The following is a 17,276-nucleotide window of genomic DNA, read 5'->3' on the forward strand; positions in this document are numbered from 1 at the left end:
ACGCATTTGAGTGTGCAGCAGCTGCAACTGCAGGCTAGGTGAACGCAGCATTCTTTGCTCCTCTGCTGTTAAATGTAACAAAGCCAACTGGCTGGTTGTGATGTTAGTTTGATCAGTGAACCTTCATATCAATTAAATGCTCAAAAGACAAGGTAAAGCTCACGTGGTTTAATGTCTGTAGGAAGGCCACTGACAAAAAGCGTACTGACCTCTTCACTGTTGTCAGCTTCTTCACTTTACATGCTCGTGACTGGGTAGCAGATTGAGTCTGTTGGATCAGGTTGTGGAGGGGTGGGTAGTGGTCCAAAGGCATGCTTTATCTGTGAATGGAGAAACTCTCGAGAAGATGTTAGCTGCTGAAAGTATTTCAACATTCTTTGAATTCTTGAAGTCTGTTACTCTGTTCACTATTTATGACATTATCAAGTTTTATACAATCCATAAACTTCTAAATTGTACTGCCTGAACAATTCAGTCATTTATAAGCAACAATCAATGGTCCTAAAATCAAACCCTCAGGGCACCCCATTCAAGTGATTCAAAAATTATTTTGCTTTAACAAATTAATACTTGGTTAATGTGAAAGTTGCCAGGAAAAGTATTTCAAAAATGTATACTACATTGATCGCTGAAACACAGTCAACAAACAACAGATCTGAGTATCTAATTAAAAGGCTACAAATGAACATTACTTAGGAGCATAAGTTGGGAATTTAGCCCTTTTAAGCTTTATCTGCCATTCAGTAAGATTATGGTCTGACTGAGGTCTGAATTTCACTTCTGTAACCCTATAACCTTGATTTCTTTGCCTATCACAATTCTATCTAACACAGACTTGAATACATTCAATAACCCAGCTTCTACTGTTTGAGGAAGCAAATTCCACTAACCTTCAGAGAAAAAAAATGATCTTCATTTCTAGCTTAAAAGGGAGAATTCTTATTTTTATATTATGTCCACTGTTTCTAGTCTCCCCCACAAGAGGGACAGCATTTCAATCCTTTTAGCATTCATCTTACAAAGTCCCTTCAATGGATCAATCTCATTCTTCTAAATTCCAATAGTAAAGATGAAACTTGCTCAACATTTCTTAAGATAAGCCTTTCATCCCAGCAATGAGTTGAATGAATCTTCTCTAAAGTCAATTACATATTTTTTCATATATGAGACCAAACTATACACAATATTCCAGATAGGAGTTTACCAAGGCTCTGTACAGCTGCAATAAAATTTCCCTACTTTTATATCCCAGTCCCCTTGTAATAAATGGCAACATTCCATTTGCCTTCCTGGTCACTTTTTATATCTGCATACTAATTTTTTTGTCATTCACGTGGATACCCAGATCACTCCATACCAATAAAGTTCAAGTTCTCACCAACTAAGTAAGATTCTGCTATTCTAATCTTCCTGTCAAAGTGGTTAAGTTCACACTTTTCCACATAATACTTTATCTATCAACTTTTAGATGGGTTATGACCGCCTCACAACTTACTTTCCCACCTACCTTGGTGTCATTGGCAATACTTAGTTACCCATATATCCAGTCTCTTCATCCATATAATTGATACAGATAGTAATTTGTACAGGATCTAACACTGATTCCCATATCACTCCATTAGTCTCAGTCTGCCATCTGGAAAAAGATCTCTTTATCCATACACTATTTCCTATTAACTAAACAATATTTTATCCAATGATATTATGATATTGATCTCTAAACCACAAATTCTTAATTTGTATAGTAACCTTCGAGGGGTCACCTCATTAAACTCCTTTTGGAAATTGAAGTATACCATTTCTTCAGATTTCCTTTCATCCACGTTGCTAGGGTACACAAAGGACTCTTAATAAATTAAATATTTGTTCTCTTTCACAATGGAATATTGGTTTTGCCTGATCCTACCACAATCTTTTAAAAATCTAATGAAATGCAACATAATGAAATTCAGTTACAGATTTAAAAATAAATCACATTGTAGTTAGTTTTAAGGGCGCTTTTACTAGGTTGTGGAAATATACGATTGGGCACAGGATTTAGAAGCATCACAAGTCAGCAACATTAAACGTAAGTAGCACCAAGCTTCACTTCTGTACACAGTGGCTGAGAATTGGCAAAGGCCCAGCAAATCTCAGAGATCTATAACAATATTGTATGAGGGTCAATATACTGGGAGAGTAACCCATGTTTCTATATCACCATAGATACCAGAACACCCTCTCCATTAGCATAAACAATTGTTCAGGAAGTGTTTTTGAACAGTATTTGTGATCAATTAATGTAATTAAGGCATGCAGTGAACCAAAAAAAACAATACAAACACAGACATATAGCAAATTTGCACAGCTTTGAGTAGATACAGACAGACTAATTTAAAAGATGTCTACAATTCTTTCTTTTTTCTGGTGTTAAATATTATTTTAGTCTAGGAAGCTATCAAGAGTAAGCTTATAAAAGTAAGCTTCAAAATATTAAAATATCTTAATGCAAATGCTTGAAATGTTACGTATTCAAGAAAGTGTTATAACAGGGTAAATTTCTGTCTACTTTCTATTAACAGAGAGACAATATTATGCTACCTTGCATCTGCTGCATTATCAGGGCACGCTGCAGCATGGGATTCGGGTTAAGGAGTGACGGCTGACTGGTTGGACGTAGGTTTAGCTGTTGCTGTTGTGGCAGCTGATGTTGCTGCTGTTGAGGGTGGTGGTGTTGGTGCTGGTGCTGTTGCATGGCTCTACAATGAGAATTAATCATATTAAAAAACAAAAATATTTCCCCAACAAAGACATTCATGGGATTGAAATAAAAATGTAACAGACATGGATTTTCCAACACACCATAAGTGATACCAACAATTTTAATCTTTAATAAGTCTAGTAACAATTCATTGCAGTATTGTGTTACACACCATCTGTTTACGTGTTAATAATGGTTCTAGAATTCCAATTCTCTAGTGGGACTTATTTTGCTCAGGTTTCCTTGTGGTATTTCCCACTCTAATTTAAGCATTTAAATGGCATGAATCCTTTTGGGGTTCTTATCGTATTTTGACAGCAGGGCTGGATGTAAACAATATCAGGAAATTTGCATGTGAAGTTGTTGTCAATACATCAGAACATTTTCAGAATACAGTTCAGCTTCCCAGTATGTAACCATCTTTACACCATGCCTCAAAACATACAGCTAAACACAACATTAATATTTTGTCAATCTCCCTCCAACAGCTGAATCTGACAATCCTGAATTAAGATGAAAGGTCCTTGACCCATCATGAATAACTTGGGGATTTAAAATACAGAATTTCAAAACTGGTGCCCATCAGGTCAAATTCCTGTCTATACTAAGGGGCTGCAAATTCAGTAGTTCATGCATTGCTTGCTTTCTTTCTATTCTTGCCTTACTAGATGTTATTTGTGTTGTTTTTATTCATGTGCAACATGTCCTAACAACAGCACCATTTTCTTTTGGCATAGAACTATATAGCAAAGAAACGGGCTCTTGGGCACACGATTTTGAGCTAAACATGTTGCCAAATTAAACTAATCCTTTCTGCCCTTGGTCCATATACCTCCATTCCTTGCACATTCATGTGTTTATCCAAAAGTTTCTTAAATGCCCCATCGTATCTGCTGTCACTACCAGCTCTGGCAGCACACTCCAGACTCCTATCACTCACTGTGTTAAAAACATTACCCCTCACATATCCTTTGAACTTTCCCCCTTTCACCTTAAATGAATGCATCCTTGTTTTAGACATTTAAACTCTGGGGAAAAGGTTCTAACCGTCAACCTATGCATCTCAATTTTACAGGCTTCTATCAAGTCTCCCCTCAGCCTTCGCCATTCCAGAGAAGACAATCCAAGTTTTTCTAGCCCCTCCTTACAGCTCATACCCTCCAATCCAAGCAACATTCTGGTAAACCTTTTCTACACCCTCTTCAAAGCCTCCACATCCTTCCTATAATGTGGCAACCATAATTGAATGCAATACTCCAAATGGGATCCAAACAAAGTCTTACAAAACCGCAACTTGACATCCTGACTCTTGTACTTAATTCTCTGACCAATAAAAGCAAGCATGCCATACACCTTTACATGGCCACTTTCAGTGAGCAATGGACTTGAATACCAAGTTCCCTCTGTACATCAATGCTGTTCAGGGTCCTGGCATTTATTATATTTTTCCTTAACATTTGATGTCCCACCATTTCAGATGTTAAAGGCTGCTCTAAATTCTGTGTCATACAATCTTATTCTCCACAATCAGGTGATGAAGGAGCAGCACTCCGAAAGCTAGTGCTTCCAAATAAACCTGTTAGACTATAATTTGGTGTTATGTGATTTTTAACACCACTATTTGGCAGAGTTTGCTGTACACAATTTGGCTCCCACAGTTCTTTCTTTATTATAGTGACAACATTTCAAGATATACTTTGTTGGTTGTAAAGAGTCCCAGGTTTTTAGATTACTTACAGTGTGGAAACAGGCCCTTCGGCCCAACAAGTCCACACCACCCCGCCGAAGCGCAACCCACCCATACTCCTACATTTACCCCTTACCTAACACTATGGGCAATTTAGCATGGCCAATTCACCTGATCTGCACATCTTTGGACTGTGGGAGGAAACCGGAGCACCCAGAGGAAATCCACGCAGACACGGGGAGAATGTGCAAACTCCACACAGTCAGTCGCCTGAGGCGGGAATTGAACCCGGGTCTCTGGCGCTGTGAGGCAGCAGTGCTAACCACTGTGCCACCGTGCCGCCCTACATTTATGAAAATGATGTAAAACGCAAGGTTTTTCTCCATTCTTCAATATTAGGTTCTTGGTGCAATGTACCTGTGACAATTGTTCCGTGCATTGGAATCAAAGGAGAGGTCTTAAAAACTTGTTTAAAAAGCGTAACAAATAGAGACCTAGCACATCAGTCACTGCTGATTTACTGCAGACCCCAGCAATTGGTTATCCATCAGCAGAAACCAGAGAGCAATATAGCAAACTACCCTTTCAATGAAACATAAATTTTTAATGTGACAAGACAGATGCTGAGTGACTTTCTCTTACAGCTGAAGCACCTGAACTAGTAGAAGGCAAAGTCTCAGGATAAAGGTTTGATCATTTAGGGCTGAAAGACAAATTTCTTCACCCACAGGATGATGAAACTTTTAGAGCTGGTATACTCTCCATTAAGTATATGCATAGAGTTTTGGACTAAGAAAATCATGGGATACCAGAGTTGGTCGCCAATTAAAAAAGTACTTAAAGCTGTATTTCCAGTATTTACTTCATCAACATGAGCTGCATGCAATTTAAACATGCAAAGATTCTGCTATCTCAAACAGCAAAGAATCTGTTGACATACCAGCATGCATGAAATGTTATTAGTTTCAACAGTAATAATGTAGAGAACCAATTCTGTTACAGGTTGTAAATAGTAGACTTTCTTCACTTATCCACATTAGATTCCAGTCCTCAAATGCCTCTATTTTAAAATTCTAATCCTTCTGTCAAACTTTCTCCATGGCTTCACACCTGTCCACATCTGTAACTCTCTCCCAGTTCAAACATTTAAGTTTCTCTAAATTCACCTAACTAAACCTCTAACTTTAAACACCTTTAAACTCCAGAACTCCTCCTCTAAAAGTTTCCATTTCTCTCACATTCCCATCCCCAATACCAACTCTGCAACATTTTTTAAAAAAATGTTATTCATCCTATTTCTCTTTGGAACAGTGATAACCTTTATTTGAATGTATTGTCATGCAGCATCTTAGGATACATTTCAAGTTGATGCTGTGGTTTCCTGAGGAATTTAGTTTGATGGGCTGAATGGCCTTTTATCTTTGCTTTGTGCCTTTAACTCGTTCGGACTTGAAAACTGCTTGTAAACCACTTGACTCTGATGACAGCACTAAGCCAGCAAGCAGTTTTCAAGTTTCAATGAAGAGCATTATCATAAATTTCAGACACAGAGTCATTGAGAAGTACAGCATGGAAACAGACCCTTCGGTCCAACTCATCCAGGCCGACCAGATATATAACCTAATCGAGTCCCATTTGCCAGCACTTTGCCCAGATCCCTCTAAACCATTCCTATTCATATACCCATCCAGATACACTAACTTTAGAGTGACAGTGAGATTTGCATACAGGAATTGGACATAATCATGTCAGGTTAGGTCAAACTCTAAAACAAATGTTTCAAACAGATGGGCTTATGGGCCAAGAAATGGCAGATGGAGTTTCATTTAGATAAATGCGAGGCAAGACAATTTGGTAAGGCAAACCAGGGCAAGACTTATACAGTTAATGTTAGGACCTGGGGAGTATTGCCAAACAAAGAGACTTTGGGTGTAGGTGCATAGTTCCTTGAAAGTGGATTCGCAGGTAGACAGGGTTTGAAGGCAGCACTTGCCTCCATTGGTCATAACATTGAGTTTCAGAGTTGAGATGTAATGTTGCAGCTGTACAGGACATTGGAGAGACCACTTTTGGAATACAGCACACAATTATGGTCTCCCTTCTATAGGGAGGATGTTGTTAAACCTGAGAAGGTGTAAAAAGGATTTACAAGGGTGTTTCCAGGATTGGAGGATTTGAGCAAGAGGAGAGGCTGAATAGGCTGGAGCTTTTATCATCTAGAACATTGAAGACTAAGGATGGACTTTGTAAAAGGTTTATAAAATCATGAAGAGTATGGGTACAGTGAATAGACAAAGTCTTTTTCCTACAATAAGGGGAGTCCAAAACTAGAGGACATAGGTTTAAGGTGAGAGGGGAAAGATTTAAAAAGGACCTGAGGGATAACTTCCTCACATAGAGGATGGTGAATGTAGGGAACAAGCTGCCAGAGGAAGTGGTGGAGAGAAGCACCCTGAAGAAGGGTTACACCCAAAAGATTGACTTCTCCATCTCCTGATGCTGCCTGGCCTGCTGTGTTCTTCCAGCCTCCTGCCTGTCTGTAGAGAAAGTGATGGAGACAGGTACAATTACAATAATTAAAAGGCATCTGGATGGGATATGAATAGGAAGGTTCTATATGAGCCAAATGCTGGCAAATGGTACAGTCAGATTAGGATGTCTGGTCAGTGCAGATGAGTAGGGCTGAAGGGTCTGTTTCCGAGCGTATGACTATAAATGCAAAAGGTGTACGATACATCAATTTAACAGTTTCTTGCACAGAGTCATAGAGTCAGAGATGTACAGTATGGAAACAGACCTTTCGGTCCAACCCGACCAGATATCCCAACCCAATCTAGTCCCACCTGCCAGCACCCGGCCCATATCCCTCCAAACCCTTCCTATTCATATACCCATCCAAATGCCTCTTAAATGTTGCAATTGTACCAGCCTCCACCACATCCTCTGGCAGCTCATTCCATACACGTACCACCCTCTGCATGAAAAAGCTGCTCCATAGGTCTCTTTTATATCTTTCCCCTCTCACCCTAAACCTACGCCCTCTAGTTCTGGACTCCCCGACCACAGGGAAAAAAACTTTGTCTATTACCTATCCATGCCCCTCATAATTTTGTAAACCTCTATAAGGTTACCACGCAGCCTCCGATGCTCCAGGGAAAACAGCCCCAGCCTGTTCAGCCTCTCCCTAAAACTCAAATCCTCCAACCCTGGCAACATCCTTTTAAATCTTTTCTGAACCCTTTCAAGTTTCACAACATCTTTCCGATAGGAAGGGGACCAGAATTGCATGCAATATTCCAACAGTGGCCTAACCAATGTCCTGTACAGCAACATGACCTCCCAACTCCTGTACTCAATACTCTGACCAATAAAGGAAAGCATACCAAACGCCTTCTTCACTATCATATCTACCTGCAACTCCACTTTCAAGGAGCTATGAACCTGCACTCCAAGGTCTCTTTGTTCAGCAACACAGCATGGGACCTTACCATTAAGTACTACTAAGATTTGCTTTCCCAAAATGCAGCACCTCGCATTTATCTGAACTAAACTCCATCTGCCACTTCTCAGCCCATTGGCCCATCTAGTCAAGATCCTGTTGTAATCTAAGATAACCTTCTTCGCTGTCCACTAACCTCCAATTTTGGTGTCATCTGCAAACTTACTAACTGTACCTCTTATGCTCGCATCCAAATCATTTATGTAAATGACAAAAAAGTAGAGGACCCTGCACCGATCATTGTGGCACTCCATTGGTCACAGGCCTGTAGTCTGAAAAACCCTCCACCACCACCCTCTGTCTTCTACCTTTGAGCCAGTTCTGTATCTAAATGGCTAGTTCTCCCTGTATTCCATGAGATTTAACCTTGCGAATCAGTCTCCCACGGGGAACTTTGTCAAACGCCTTACTGAAGTCCATATAGATCACATCTACCGCTCTGCCTTCATCAATCCTCTTTGTTACTTCCTCAAAAAACTCAATCAAGTTTGTGAGACATGATTTCCCACGCACAAAGCCATGTTGACTATCCCTAATCAGTCCATGCCTTTCCAAATATACGTACATCCTGTCCCTCAGGATTCCCTCCAACAACTTGCCCACCGACATCAGGCTCACCGGTCTATAGTTCCCTGGCTTGTCCTTACCACCCTTCTTAAACAGTGGCACCATGTTTGCCAACCTCCAGTCTTCCGGCACCTCACCTCAATGATACAAATATCTCAGCAAGAGGCCCAGCAATCACTTCTCTAGCTTCCCAAAGAGTTCTTGGGTACACCTGATCAGGTCCTGGGAATTTATCCACCTGTATGCATTTCAAGACATCCAGCACTTGCTCCTCTGTAATCTGGACATTTTGCAAGATGTCACCATCTATTTCCCTACAGTCTATATCTTTCATATCCTTTTCCACAGTAAATACTGATGCAAAATACTCATTTAGTATCTCCCCCATTTTCTGCAGCTCCACACAAAGGCCACCTTGCTGATCTTTGAGGGGCCCTATTCTCTCCCTAGTTACCATTTTGTCCTTAACGTATTTGTGAAAACTCTTTGGATTCTCCTTAATTCTATTTGCCAAAGCTATCGCGTGTCCCCTTTTTGCCCTCCTGATTTCCCTCTTAAGTATACTCCTACTTCCTTTATACTCTTCTAAGGATTCACTCGATCTATCCTGTCTATACCTTCCATATGCTTCATTCTTTTTCCTAACCAAACCCTCAATTTATTTTCTGAAGTATCATCCCAACGTTTCCTCTAGGATCAGCTCTTATAAATGTCAGGTTAGGTCAAATTCCCAAAACATCTACAGATGTCATTAAACCTGTTAAGTACTTTCAGCACTGTTTTTCACTTACATTTCTACTTTATATTTCATAACCTCAGGGCACTAAAGCATTTTATAACTAACAAACACTAAAAGCACTCTGAAAGCTAGTGCTTCCAAATAAACCTATTGGACTATAATCTGGTGTTGTGTGATTTTGGTGCTGGAAAAGCACAGCAGTTCAGGAAAAATGAAGGGCTTTTGTCTGAAACGTTGATTCCCCTGCTCCTCGGATGCTGCCTGACCTGCTGTGCCTTTCCAGCACCACATTCTCGTCTCTAATCTCCTGCATCTGCAGTCCTCGCTTTCGCCTAGTTGATTTTCAACTTTGTCCACCCCTGTCCAACGCGAGACCTCCAAATTACAACTAACGAAGGAAGTTTGAAGTGCGGTCACTGTTGCAATGTAGTTTACATGACAGCCAAAGTGCGATCAGCAGAATCCCGCATACTGTAATGTGATATTTTCTAATCAGTTTGGTTCAGAGGTGCTGGGATCTAGGGTTAGCTACATCACAAGAACCCCACAACAGCAATGTGATGAATGACTGGATAACGTGTCAGATGCTGTTGGCGAAGGGATAAATAGTGCCCCGGGAAACTGAGGGAAGAACTACCCTGTTCTTTTTCACAAAGTGCTGTCTGTGCGGGGTGGATCTTAACGTCTCATCTGAAAGGAAGCACCGCCAACAGTGTAGCACTCCCCTGGTTGAGTGTGTCAAGTTTGGACAGCAACACGGATAAGTGCAAGTGCCCATTCAGCTAAGGTTGTTCTGATATTTATTTTAAATGTAGCGCCAGACAAAAACCGCTTTCCCTCCCAGAAGCGGGCAAACAAAGTGAAAGCTGTCGTTAAAAAAAAAAATCTGATTTCAAACAGTTAGTAATTTAAATACATCACTTATAACTGTCTTTCAATGGCACGTTTCCTACCCCAGACCGTTTCCCCACCACAGCATATCCCGAATTCTGCCCCTTGTTCATGTGGAGATGATACGGGCCTAGTCTGATCCCCGGCCTGGGGTGAGAGCCTTACCGGTTGGAGCCTCCCTGGTGCGGGTGAGGGTGAGGGTGCGGGTGGCGGTGCTGCTGCCGCTGCTGGTGAATGAGCTGCTGGAGCTGAATGAGCTGCTGTTGGAAATGTTGCTGCTGTCGTTGTTGAGGAAACATCGCGCCGACCAAATCCTCTTCTTTTAAAATACGGTTTAAAACCTGACGATGGTTTCTATTGTTAACGGCGAGCAGAAATCCGTCGCCGCGACCGTTTTCATTCGCGGGAGAAGGAGGACCTGCGACTCGCGGCCGAAAGAGGGTTAAAAACTCCCAGCACAGCGCCGCTAGCGGCCGGGAGGGCCCGAATTCGTTGCCCGCATGAAAGATGGCGCTCTCCATGCTCATTGTCGCCAGGAATAAAGATGGCGGCCCCACCAATCTGCGTATTGCTGAATTGACCTGGAGCTGAAAGGTTCATTGGTCGTTAATACAGACGTTGGTAGAACTGCTGTGTGTTTCCATAATTTTCTGCACTTACTTCATTAAATTTCAGATTTCCAGCATTGGCAATATTTCATTTTTGTTGTATATGGAGTGCTCATGGCATAAAGCAGAAACTTGGAGACACTCAGCAGGTCTGGTAGCATCTGTGGAGAGAAAGAGTTAACGTTTTGAGTCCAGTAACTGCGATTGCTGGATGTCTGAAATAAAAATAGTAAATGCCCAGACTAGTTGGCTGATTTGTTATTAGTGGTGAGAGAAAGAATAAAAGGTAATTGTTCTGATGTAGACAGCAACGTCTACAGTCTCAGAATGAATAAGGTCAGAAGTCACATGACACCAGGTTATAATCTAAGTCAGTCTTTCAATCGCCATCAAGTGTTCTAACCAAACACTTCTGGTTATGAAGTTTCAGACTTCACCTGGTGAAGCGGCCGCGCTGCAAAACCTTGCGATTTCAAATAAACCCGTTGGACTATAACCTGGTGTCGTGTGACTTCTGACCTTGTCCACCCCAGTCCAACACTGGCACCTCCGGAATGAATAAAAATAATGAAAAATTTTTGGTTTGAAAATTTTAATTCTATTTCTCTCCATAGATGCTGAAGTTCAATTTCAACAAAAGACCCGTTTCTAGTGCCTTATTACAGTCAATTAAGATTTTAAAAATTATATCGTAATTTATAAAGTGAGCCTAATAGGCTAGGCGAAACCTGAGTGAGTAGAAAGGGATGAATTAAAACTGGATCCATGTAGCTGTTTACGTAGACAAATTGGGTGATAGAAAAAGTATTGGTTCTATTCACTTAAAACAGAATCCAGCATCTGGTTTCACTGCAGTCCTGACAAAGTGCATCTTTGTTTGGGACGTAAATTTAAGTTGCCATCTGTCTCCTTGGGTAGGTCTAAAATTTAAAAATCAGATACCACTATTTCAAAGATGATTAAAGAAGGTCTCCCTGATATCTGTTGCCAATATTTATCATCCAGTATCATTAAAAAACATTATCTGGTCATTATTACATAGCTATTTGGAGAATCTAGCTGTATGCAAATGGTTGCCATGCAAAGATTGCATCATCATCATCATTAGTATTAATCAATCATTTACTGGAATCGAGGGTAGGTTCAAATGAGTCCTGCTGATATCTGCCTAAGTCAATAAATGTTCACAAGTTTGCACCAGTATGATTTCCAGCTTTCCTCTACCACAGGCATCCAGTCTTGTGATAAGAGTATGATTGCTATTTTTTTGAATTTCAAGCTAGTAGCATGTTTGTTGGCCTAATATCCTGAAGGGGCTAAAAGTTAACTAGATCAGTCTTTCCACAGCCTGATTTTAAAACCAGTATGTGCCAAGAGGCAAGGCATCTGGGAATATTAAAGGAAATTGAATGGAGATTATGTCATGAGACAAGAAACATCAGTTCATTAGCTGTACCAGAATCTAGGATGAGTAATTTTTAAGTTCAAAAGTCTTTGGGCTCAGTTTGAAGGAGACCTGACTAGGGTGAAAAGGATAATCTATGCTAGAAAAAAGGATACTGTTGTTACGAACAGTTAAGAAACTAAGTTACCTCGGTGAAAGGGTGGTGTTTCTGGTTAGAATACTGACAATGATTAAAAGATTGGGAAAACTCTAAGTTCTATTGTGAGAAGTCAAGGAAAAAAGCTTCATAGCTCACAGAACTGGAACTGAGAAGAAGCAACTCAGTAAATTTGATGGGGAGGGAAACTTTCTCTGGATTTTAATTAGCGACTTTTGAAAAGATTTGTAGCTCAGGTTCTGGATGTAAGCTTGCTTGCTGAGCTGGAAGGTTCATTTTTCAGACATTTCATTACTAGGTGGCACAGTGGGTAGCACTGCAGCCTCCCAGCGCCAGCAACCCAGGTTCGATTCCAGCCTCGGATGACTGTCTGTGTGGAGTTTGCACATTCTCCCTGTGTCTTTGTGGGTTTCCTTCAGGTGCTCCGGTTTCCTCCCACAGTCCAAAGATATGCAGGTTAGGTAAATTGACCACGGTAAATTGCGCACAGTGTTAGGTACATTAGTCAGAGTGAAGTGGATCTGGGTGGGTCACTCTTCGGAGGGTCGGTGTGAACTTGTTGGGCCGAAGGGCCTGTTTTCACACTGTAGGGAAACCAATCATGGACTAAGAAAACTAGGTAACATTTTCAGTGAGCCTCCAGATGAAGCACTGGTGGTGTAGCCTGCTTTCTATTTATGTGTTTGGGTTTCTGGTGTTGGTGATGTCATTTCCTGTTGTGACGTCATTTCCTATGGTGATGTCATTTCCTGGTCTTTTTCTCAGGGAGTGATAAATGGGATTTATGTCAATGTGTTTGTTGATAGAGTACCAATTGGAATGCCATGCTTCTATGAATTTTTGAGGAGACTGAGGACTGCAGATGCTGGAGTTCAGAGCTGAAAATGTTTTGCTGGAAAAGTGCAGCAGGTCAGGCAGCATCCAAGGAGCAGGAGAATCGACGTTTCGGGCATGAGCTCATGCCCGAAACGTCGATTCTCCTGCTCCTTGGATGCTGCCTGACCTGCTGCTGTTGCTGGAAAAGCGCAGATCAGGCAGTATCCAAGGAGCAGGAGAATCGAGCGCTTTTCCAGCAACACATTCTCAGTTCTAGGAATTTTTGTTTGGCTTGTCCAAACAGAGGATGTGTTGTCCCAGTCAAAGTGGTGTTGTTCCTCATCCATATGTATGGATACTAATGAGAGTAGGTCATGTTTTTTTGTGGCTAGTTGATGTTCATGTATCCTGGTGGCTAGTTTTCTGCCTGATTTTTCAATGTAGTGTATGTCTTCGAACAAGTCAGAGACATGCATGAGAATTCCTAGAAGCATGGCATTCCAACCGGAACTCTATCAACGAACACATTGACTTGGATCCCATTTATCACCCCCTGAGAAAAAGAACTGGAAATGACATCACCAACCCAAGGAAACCCAAACACGTAAATAGAAAATGGGCTACACCACCAGTGCTTCATCTGGAGGATCACTGAAGATATTACCTAGTACGGTGATGAAACATCTGAAAACAAACCTTCCAGCTCAGCGAGCAAACCTGCATCCAGGATTTTAATTAATTGAGAAGACTTGGTATTGAGAACTAGATGGTACTTTGAAAAATTTCAAAACACACAGCACAACAAACTGCTATATTTAGATGTCTTTGTTTTGGTTTATTTATTTTTATCTCTTTTATGTGTAATAAATTACTGTTTTCAAACAAAACCTGCAGTCTTGTGTTTATTTTAGTGAAAGACCACCTTTTTTAAAAAAAACTATCAATCCAGATTTTACTCTGAATCTGACTTGTCCCACAATAACATTAACTGGGATTATAAAAAAACCACACATTTTTATTTTATTTTTGATTGTGGACTAAAATTTTTTAAAAACTTTGTTTTAAAACCAACAACTGTGGAAGGAAATTATGTACTTTCAAAAGCAAGTTACTGTAACTCAGTTATCTTAACACAGTAGGGAGAAGAGATGCCTCTTCACCCAGTACAAGTGTTTGTTTGCAAAGTGAATTTAGCTAGCAACAGATTGTTCATTCAGACCAGTTGAGGTCATCAGTTTGACAATAGCTCTGTGATCGGATCCTGGGCAGCTGAAAGTTGCCATGCGTGCAGTGTACAAGAGCAGAATGTCTCCAGACTGGAAGAAGCAGGCTCTGTCCCTACAGCTATTCAATGAAAACCAACCAAGGCCTGGTTAAACATAATTATTTTCTCCTGACAGTTGCAATGACTTGTTGCCTTTAACCAGTAATGCAAAGTCTTTACAAAGACTGTATCAATTGCCATGTGCCTCATGCCATAAAGTGAAAGAAACCGAAGAAAAAGATCAGACAGTAGACTGTCTTTAGAAGAAGAAGGTATCCTCACTGAGGCTTGGGGACTGGTGCTTTTGATTTTCCCAGGATCTTTTTTTCCAGATTTAACACCAATGTATTTTTCTGGGGGTCTGGCCATTGTTTTTTTTAACTTGAATCCATCAGTCAGGTAAATTGGGAATGGTACAGACTTTGATTAAATCTTATGATACCCTGGGGAATAATGAGGCTCAATCATCAGCACACCATCCCAAGTGGGATGTAACAATTAATATGCTATGTACCCTTAATTAAGTCACTAACATCATGGTTTAGAAGAGATTTAGGATATCCTGAGATTGTGAAAAATGCTGTATAAATTTACATTTTGGAAGATATATACAGATGTATGGAAGAAGGGCTTTGAATAGATAATCCTTTGCCTAGCAGACAATATTCCTATTTATATTTACCCAAACATATAAGTTAGATGCAGTCATATGCCATTCAGGCTGAGGGACTAAACAATCTTCTCTTGTTCCTAGTTTATATGCATAAACGGGCCATACTGTGTGCAACAGCCATTAGAAGGAATGTAATGCCTGGAAGTGTGATGGACACAGGTTCAGTTGAGGCATTCAAGAGAGCACCTGATGATTATTTGGTGAAGAATAATGTTCAAAGATATGCGAAAGAACAGAAGATTGACACTAGGTAATAATGTGGATTTGAGGAGTTGGTGCTGACACGATGGGCTGAATAGCCTCCACCTGTGCCATAATTTTTCTGTCTTTTGACCCTTAAACATTTGTCTAAGCTATCTAATAACAACACAGTGAGTTAGGGAGATAAAGTAACTGAAATAATTTCATCTTGTGTACAGAAAGAATATCAATTTGTCAAGATTTTTGTTGTATAAGCCTTGTTAGTTGCATAACAAACCAGTGAAGATAGGTATCTGTACATTAGGAATGAATACCAATAAAGAACATTGCTGGGAAAAATAAGTTTTTTGGGTGTTTATGGTTTTCGAATGTTTTCTAGTTTTTTTTCTCTGTTGTGTAATAAATTTTACATTTTTTATTGAAGATACATTGGCAACTTTTGGTGATTAACACTACAGTAACAGAATTGTGGACATAAGAAACAGAAACGGAAATTGCTGGAGAAACTCAGCAAGCCTGGCAGCATCTGTGAAGAGAAAGCAGAGTTAATGTTTCAAGTCCAGTGACCTTCCTTCAGAGGCAACAGTTGCTGCCTGTCCTGCTGAGTGTCTCCAACAATTTCTGTTTTGTGTTTCTGTTATCCAGCATTTGTAGTTCTTCATTTTTTTTTAAAAAAGGCATGGTTCATCAATCCAGATGTTACTCTGGAATCTGACTTGTCCAGTATTACCATGAACAGGAGTCTAAGGAGGCACCAATCTACCCAAAGGGTGACAGTGAGGACAACCAATGAAATCCACTCACCTGCCCTTTCTGTGTTGCTTGACAGTTTTCTACTTGTATCATACCCACAAGTGAATCATACCATCTAAGGAGTGCATTCCAGAACCTGTCCCTTCCCATGTCACTTTTTTTGACAAAAGTAGAAGCATGTTTATTTCTAAATTTAAGAAACAGAAGGTTTTTTAAGGCAATTTTTAAAGCACTGAGTAGGTATTGATGAACCAATACTCAGCCTCAATAGAAGCGTGGCTTGGGGCAGGATGTTGGCCCCATTGATTAACACCGCTGCCTCATAACAGCCAGGGATCCTGGTTTAATTCCAGTCTTTGGGTGACTGTGCATGTGTGTGTGGAGTTTGTGCTGGGGGTTGGGGTTCCTCTCACAGACCAAAGATGTGTACTTTAGACGCATTGGCCATGATAAATGCGAGGTTTCAGGGACAGGTTGGGGTGCTCTTAAGTTCGGTACAGGCTCATGGTACGTCTAATGGGCCGAATGGCCTCTTTCCGCATTGTTGGGATTCCATGAAGTAAGATTTAATCAACAATGGATCCAGAGACCAGACATTTATCACGTGTGCTTTTATATTAGTTAGTTAGTTATGGTTATGGTTCCTGAAGGACTCATGCTCGAAACGTCGATTCTCCTGCTCCCTGGATGCTGCCTGACCTGCTGCGCTTTTCCAGCAACACATTTTCAGCTCTGATCTCCAGCATCTGCAGACCTCACTTTCTCCTCTTAGTTATGGTTAAGTTTGGGAATGTTTAGAATTTGTTTTGGGTTTAACTGTGGACTCAAAATGGCGGCACCCACCATTTCCAGAAACAAAGATCGTATTAACTACAACATAGTAAAACGCGTTAAAGTACTGGCGACAATAATGTACTCTAACTCTCTTAAGTTGTTACGTCTAAGAGCAAACCGATCGATCACAGATCATCGCAAAAAAGCTGCGGCTGATTCGTTGTTTACGACGGAATAAAAGTGCAGAGACAGCCCACAAACAAACATGGAGGCCACGAGGATGGAGACAAACATCTGCCAGTAACAAAAATGACGCCGCCAGCAGCGACCATATTCGACGGTCTGCCAGTAAGAAGCATGGCGACGATACATTTGGGGCCGATAGATGGCAGAAATAGTGCTGGCGCGTCTTGCCAGTGTTAAAAATGGCGGACATCGAGCAGGCGCGTCTGGCCAGTGTTAAAAATGGCGGGAATAGAGTGGGCGCGTCTGGCCAGTGTTA

The 17,276-nt window shown here is 40.8% G+C and overlaps 2 protein-coding genes across 3 annotated transcripts in view; one reads left to right on the top strand and one right to left on the bottom strand.

The window, feature by feature from the left end:
• The window catches only part of ciz1a (cdkn1a interacting zinc finger protein 1a), a 70,510-nt gene extending 59,845 nt beyond the window's left edge, over positions 1-10,665 (bottom strand). For both annotated transcript variants that reach the window (XM_043720561.2, XM_043720560.2), the window contains exons 1-2: positions 10,289-10,665; positions 2,581-2,738 (exon numbers count right to left, since the gene is read on the bottom strand). In XM_043720561.2, the coding sequence (XP_043576496.2) occupies positions 2,581-2,738; positions 10,289-10,650 (520 nt within the window). In that variant the 5' untranslated portion in view covers positions 10,651-10,665. The remainder of the gene's footprint in view (positions 1-2,580; positions 2,739-10,288) is intronic.
• The window catches only part of bbln (bublin coiled coil protein), an 85,219-nt gene extending 69,991 nt beyond the window's left edge, over positions 1-15,228 (top strand). The window contains exon 3 of the mRNA XM_087998208.1: positions 15,128-15,228. Coding sequence (XP_087854334.1) covers positions 15,128-15,181 — 54 coding nt within the window. The 3' untranslated portion in view covers positions 15,182-15,228. The remainder of the gene's footprint in view (positions 1-15,127) is intronic.
• Positions 15,229-17,276: the final 2,048 nt, after the last annotated feature.

This window comes from Chiloscyllium plagiosum, unplaced genomic scaffold, assembly GCF_037043375.1.
Source record: "Chiloscyllium plagiosum isolate Xiang-an unplaced genomic scaffold, Cpla_swu_hap1 HiC_scaffold_21, whole genome shotgun sequence".
Classification (NCBI taxonomy): Eukaryota; Metazoa; Chordata; class Chondrichthyes; order Orectolobiformes; family Hemiscylliidae; genus Chiloscyllium; species Chiloscyllium plagiosum.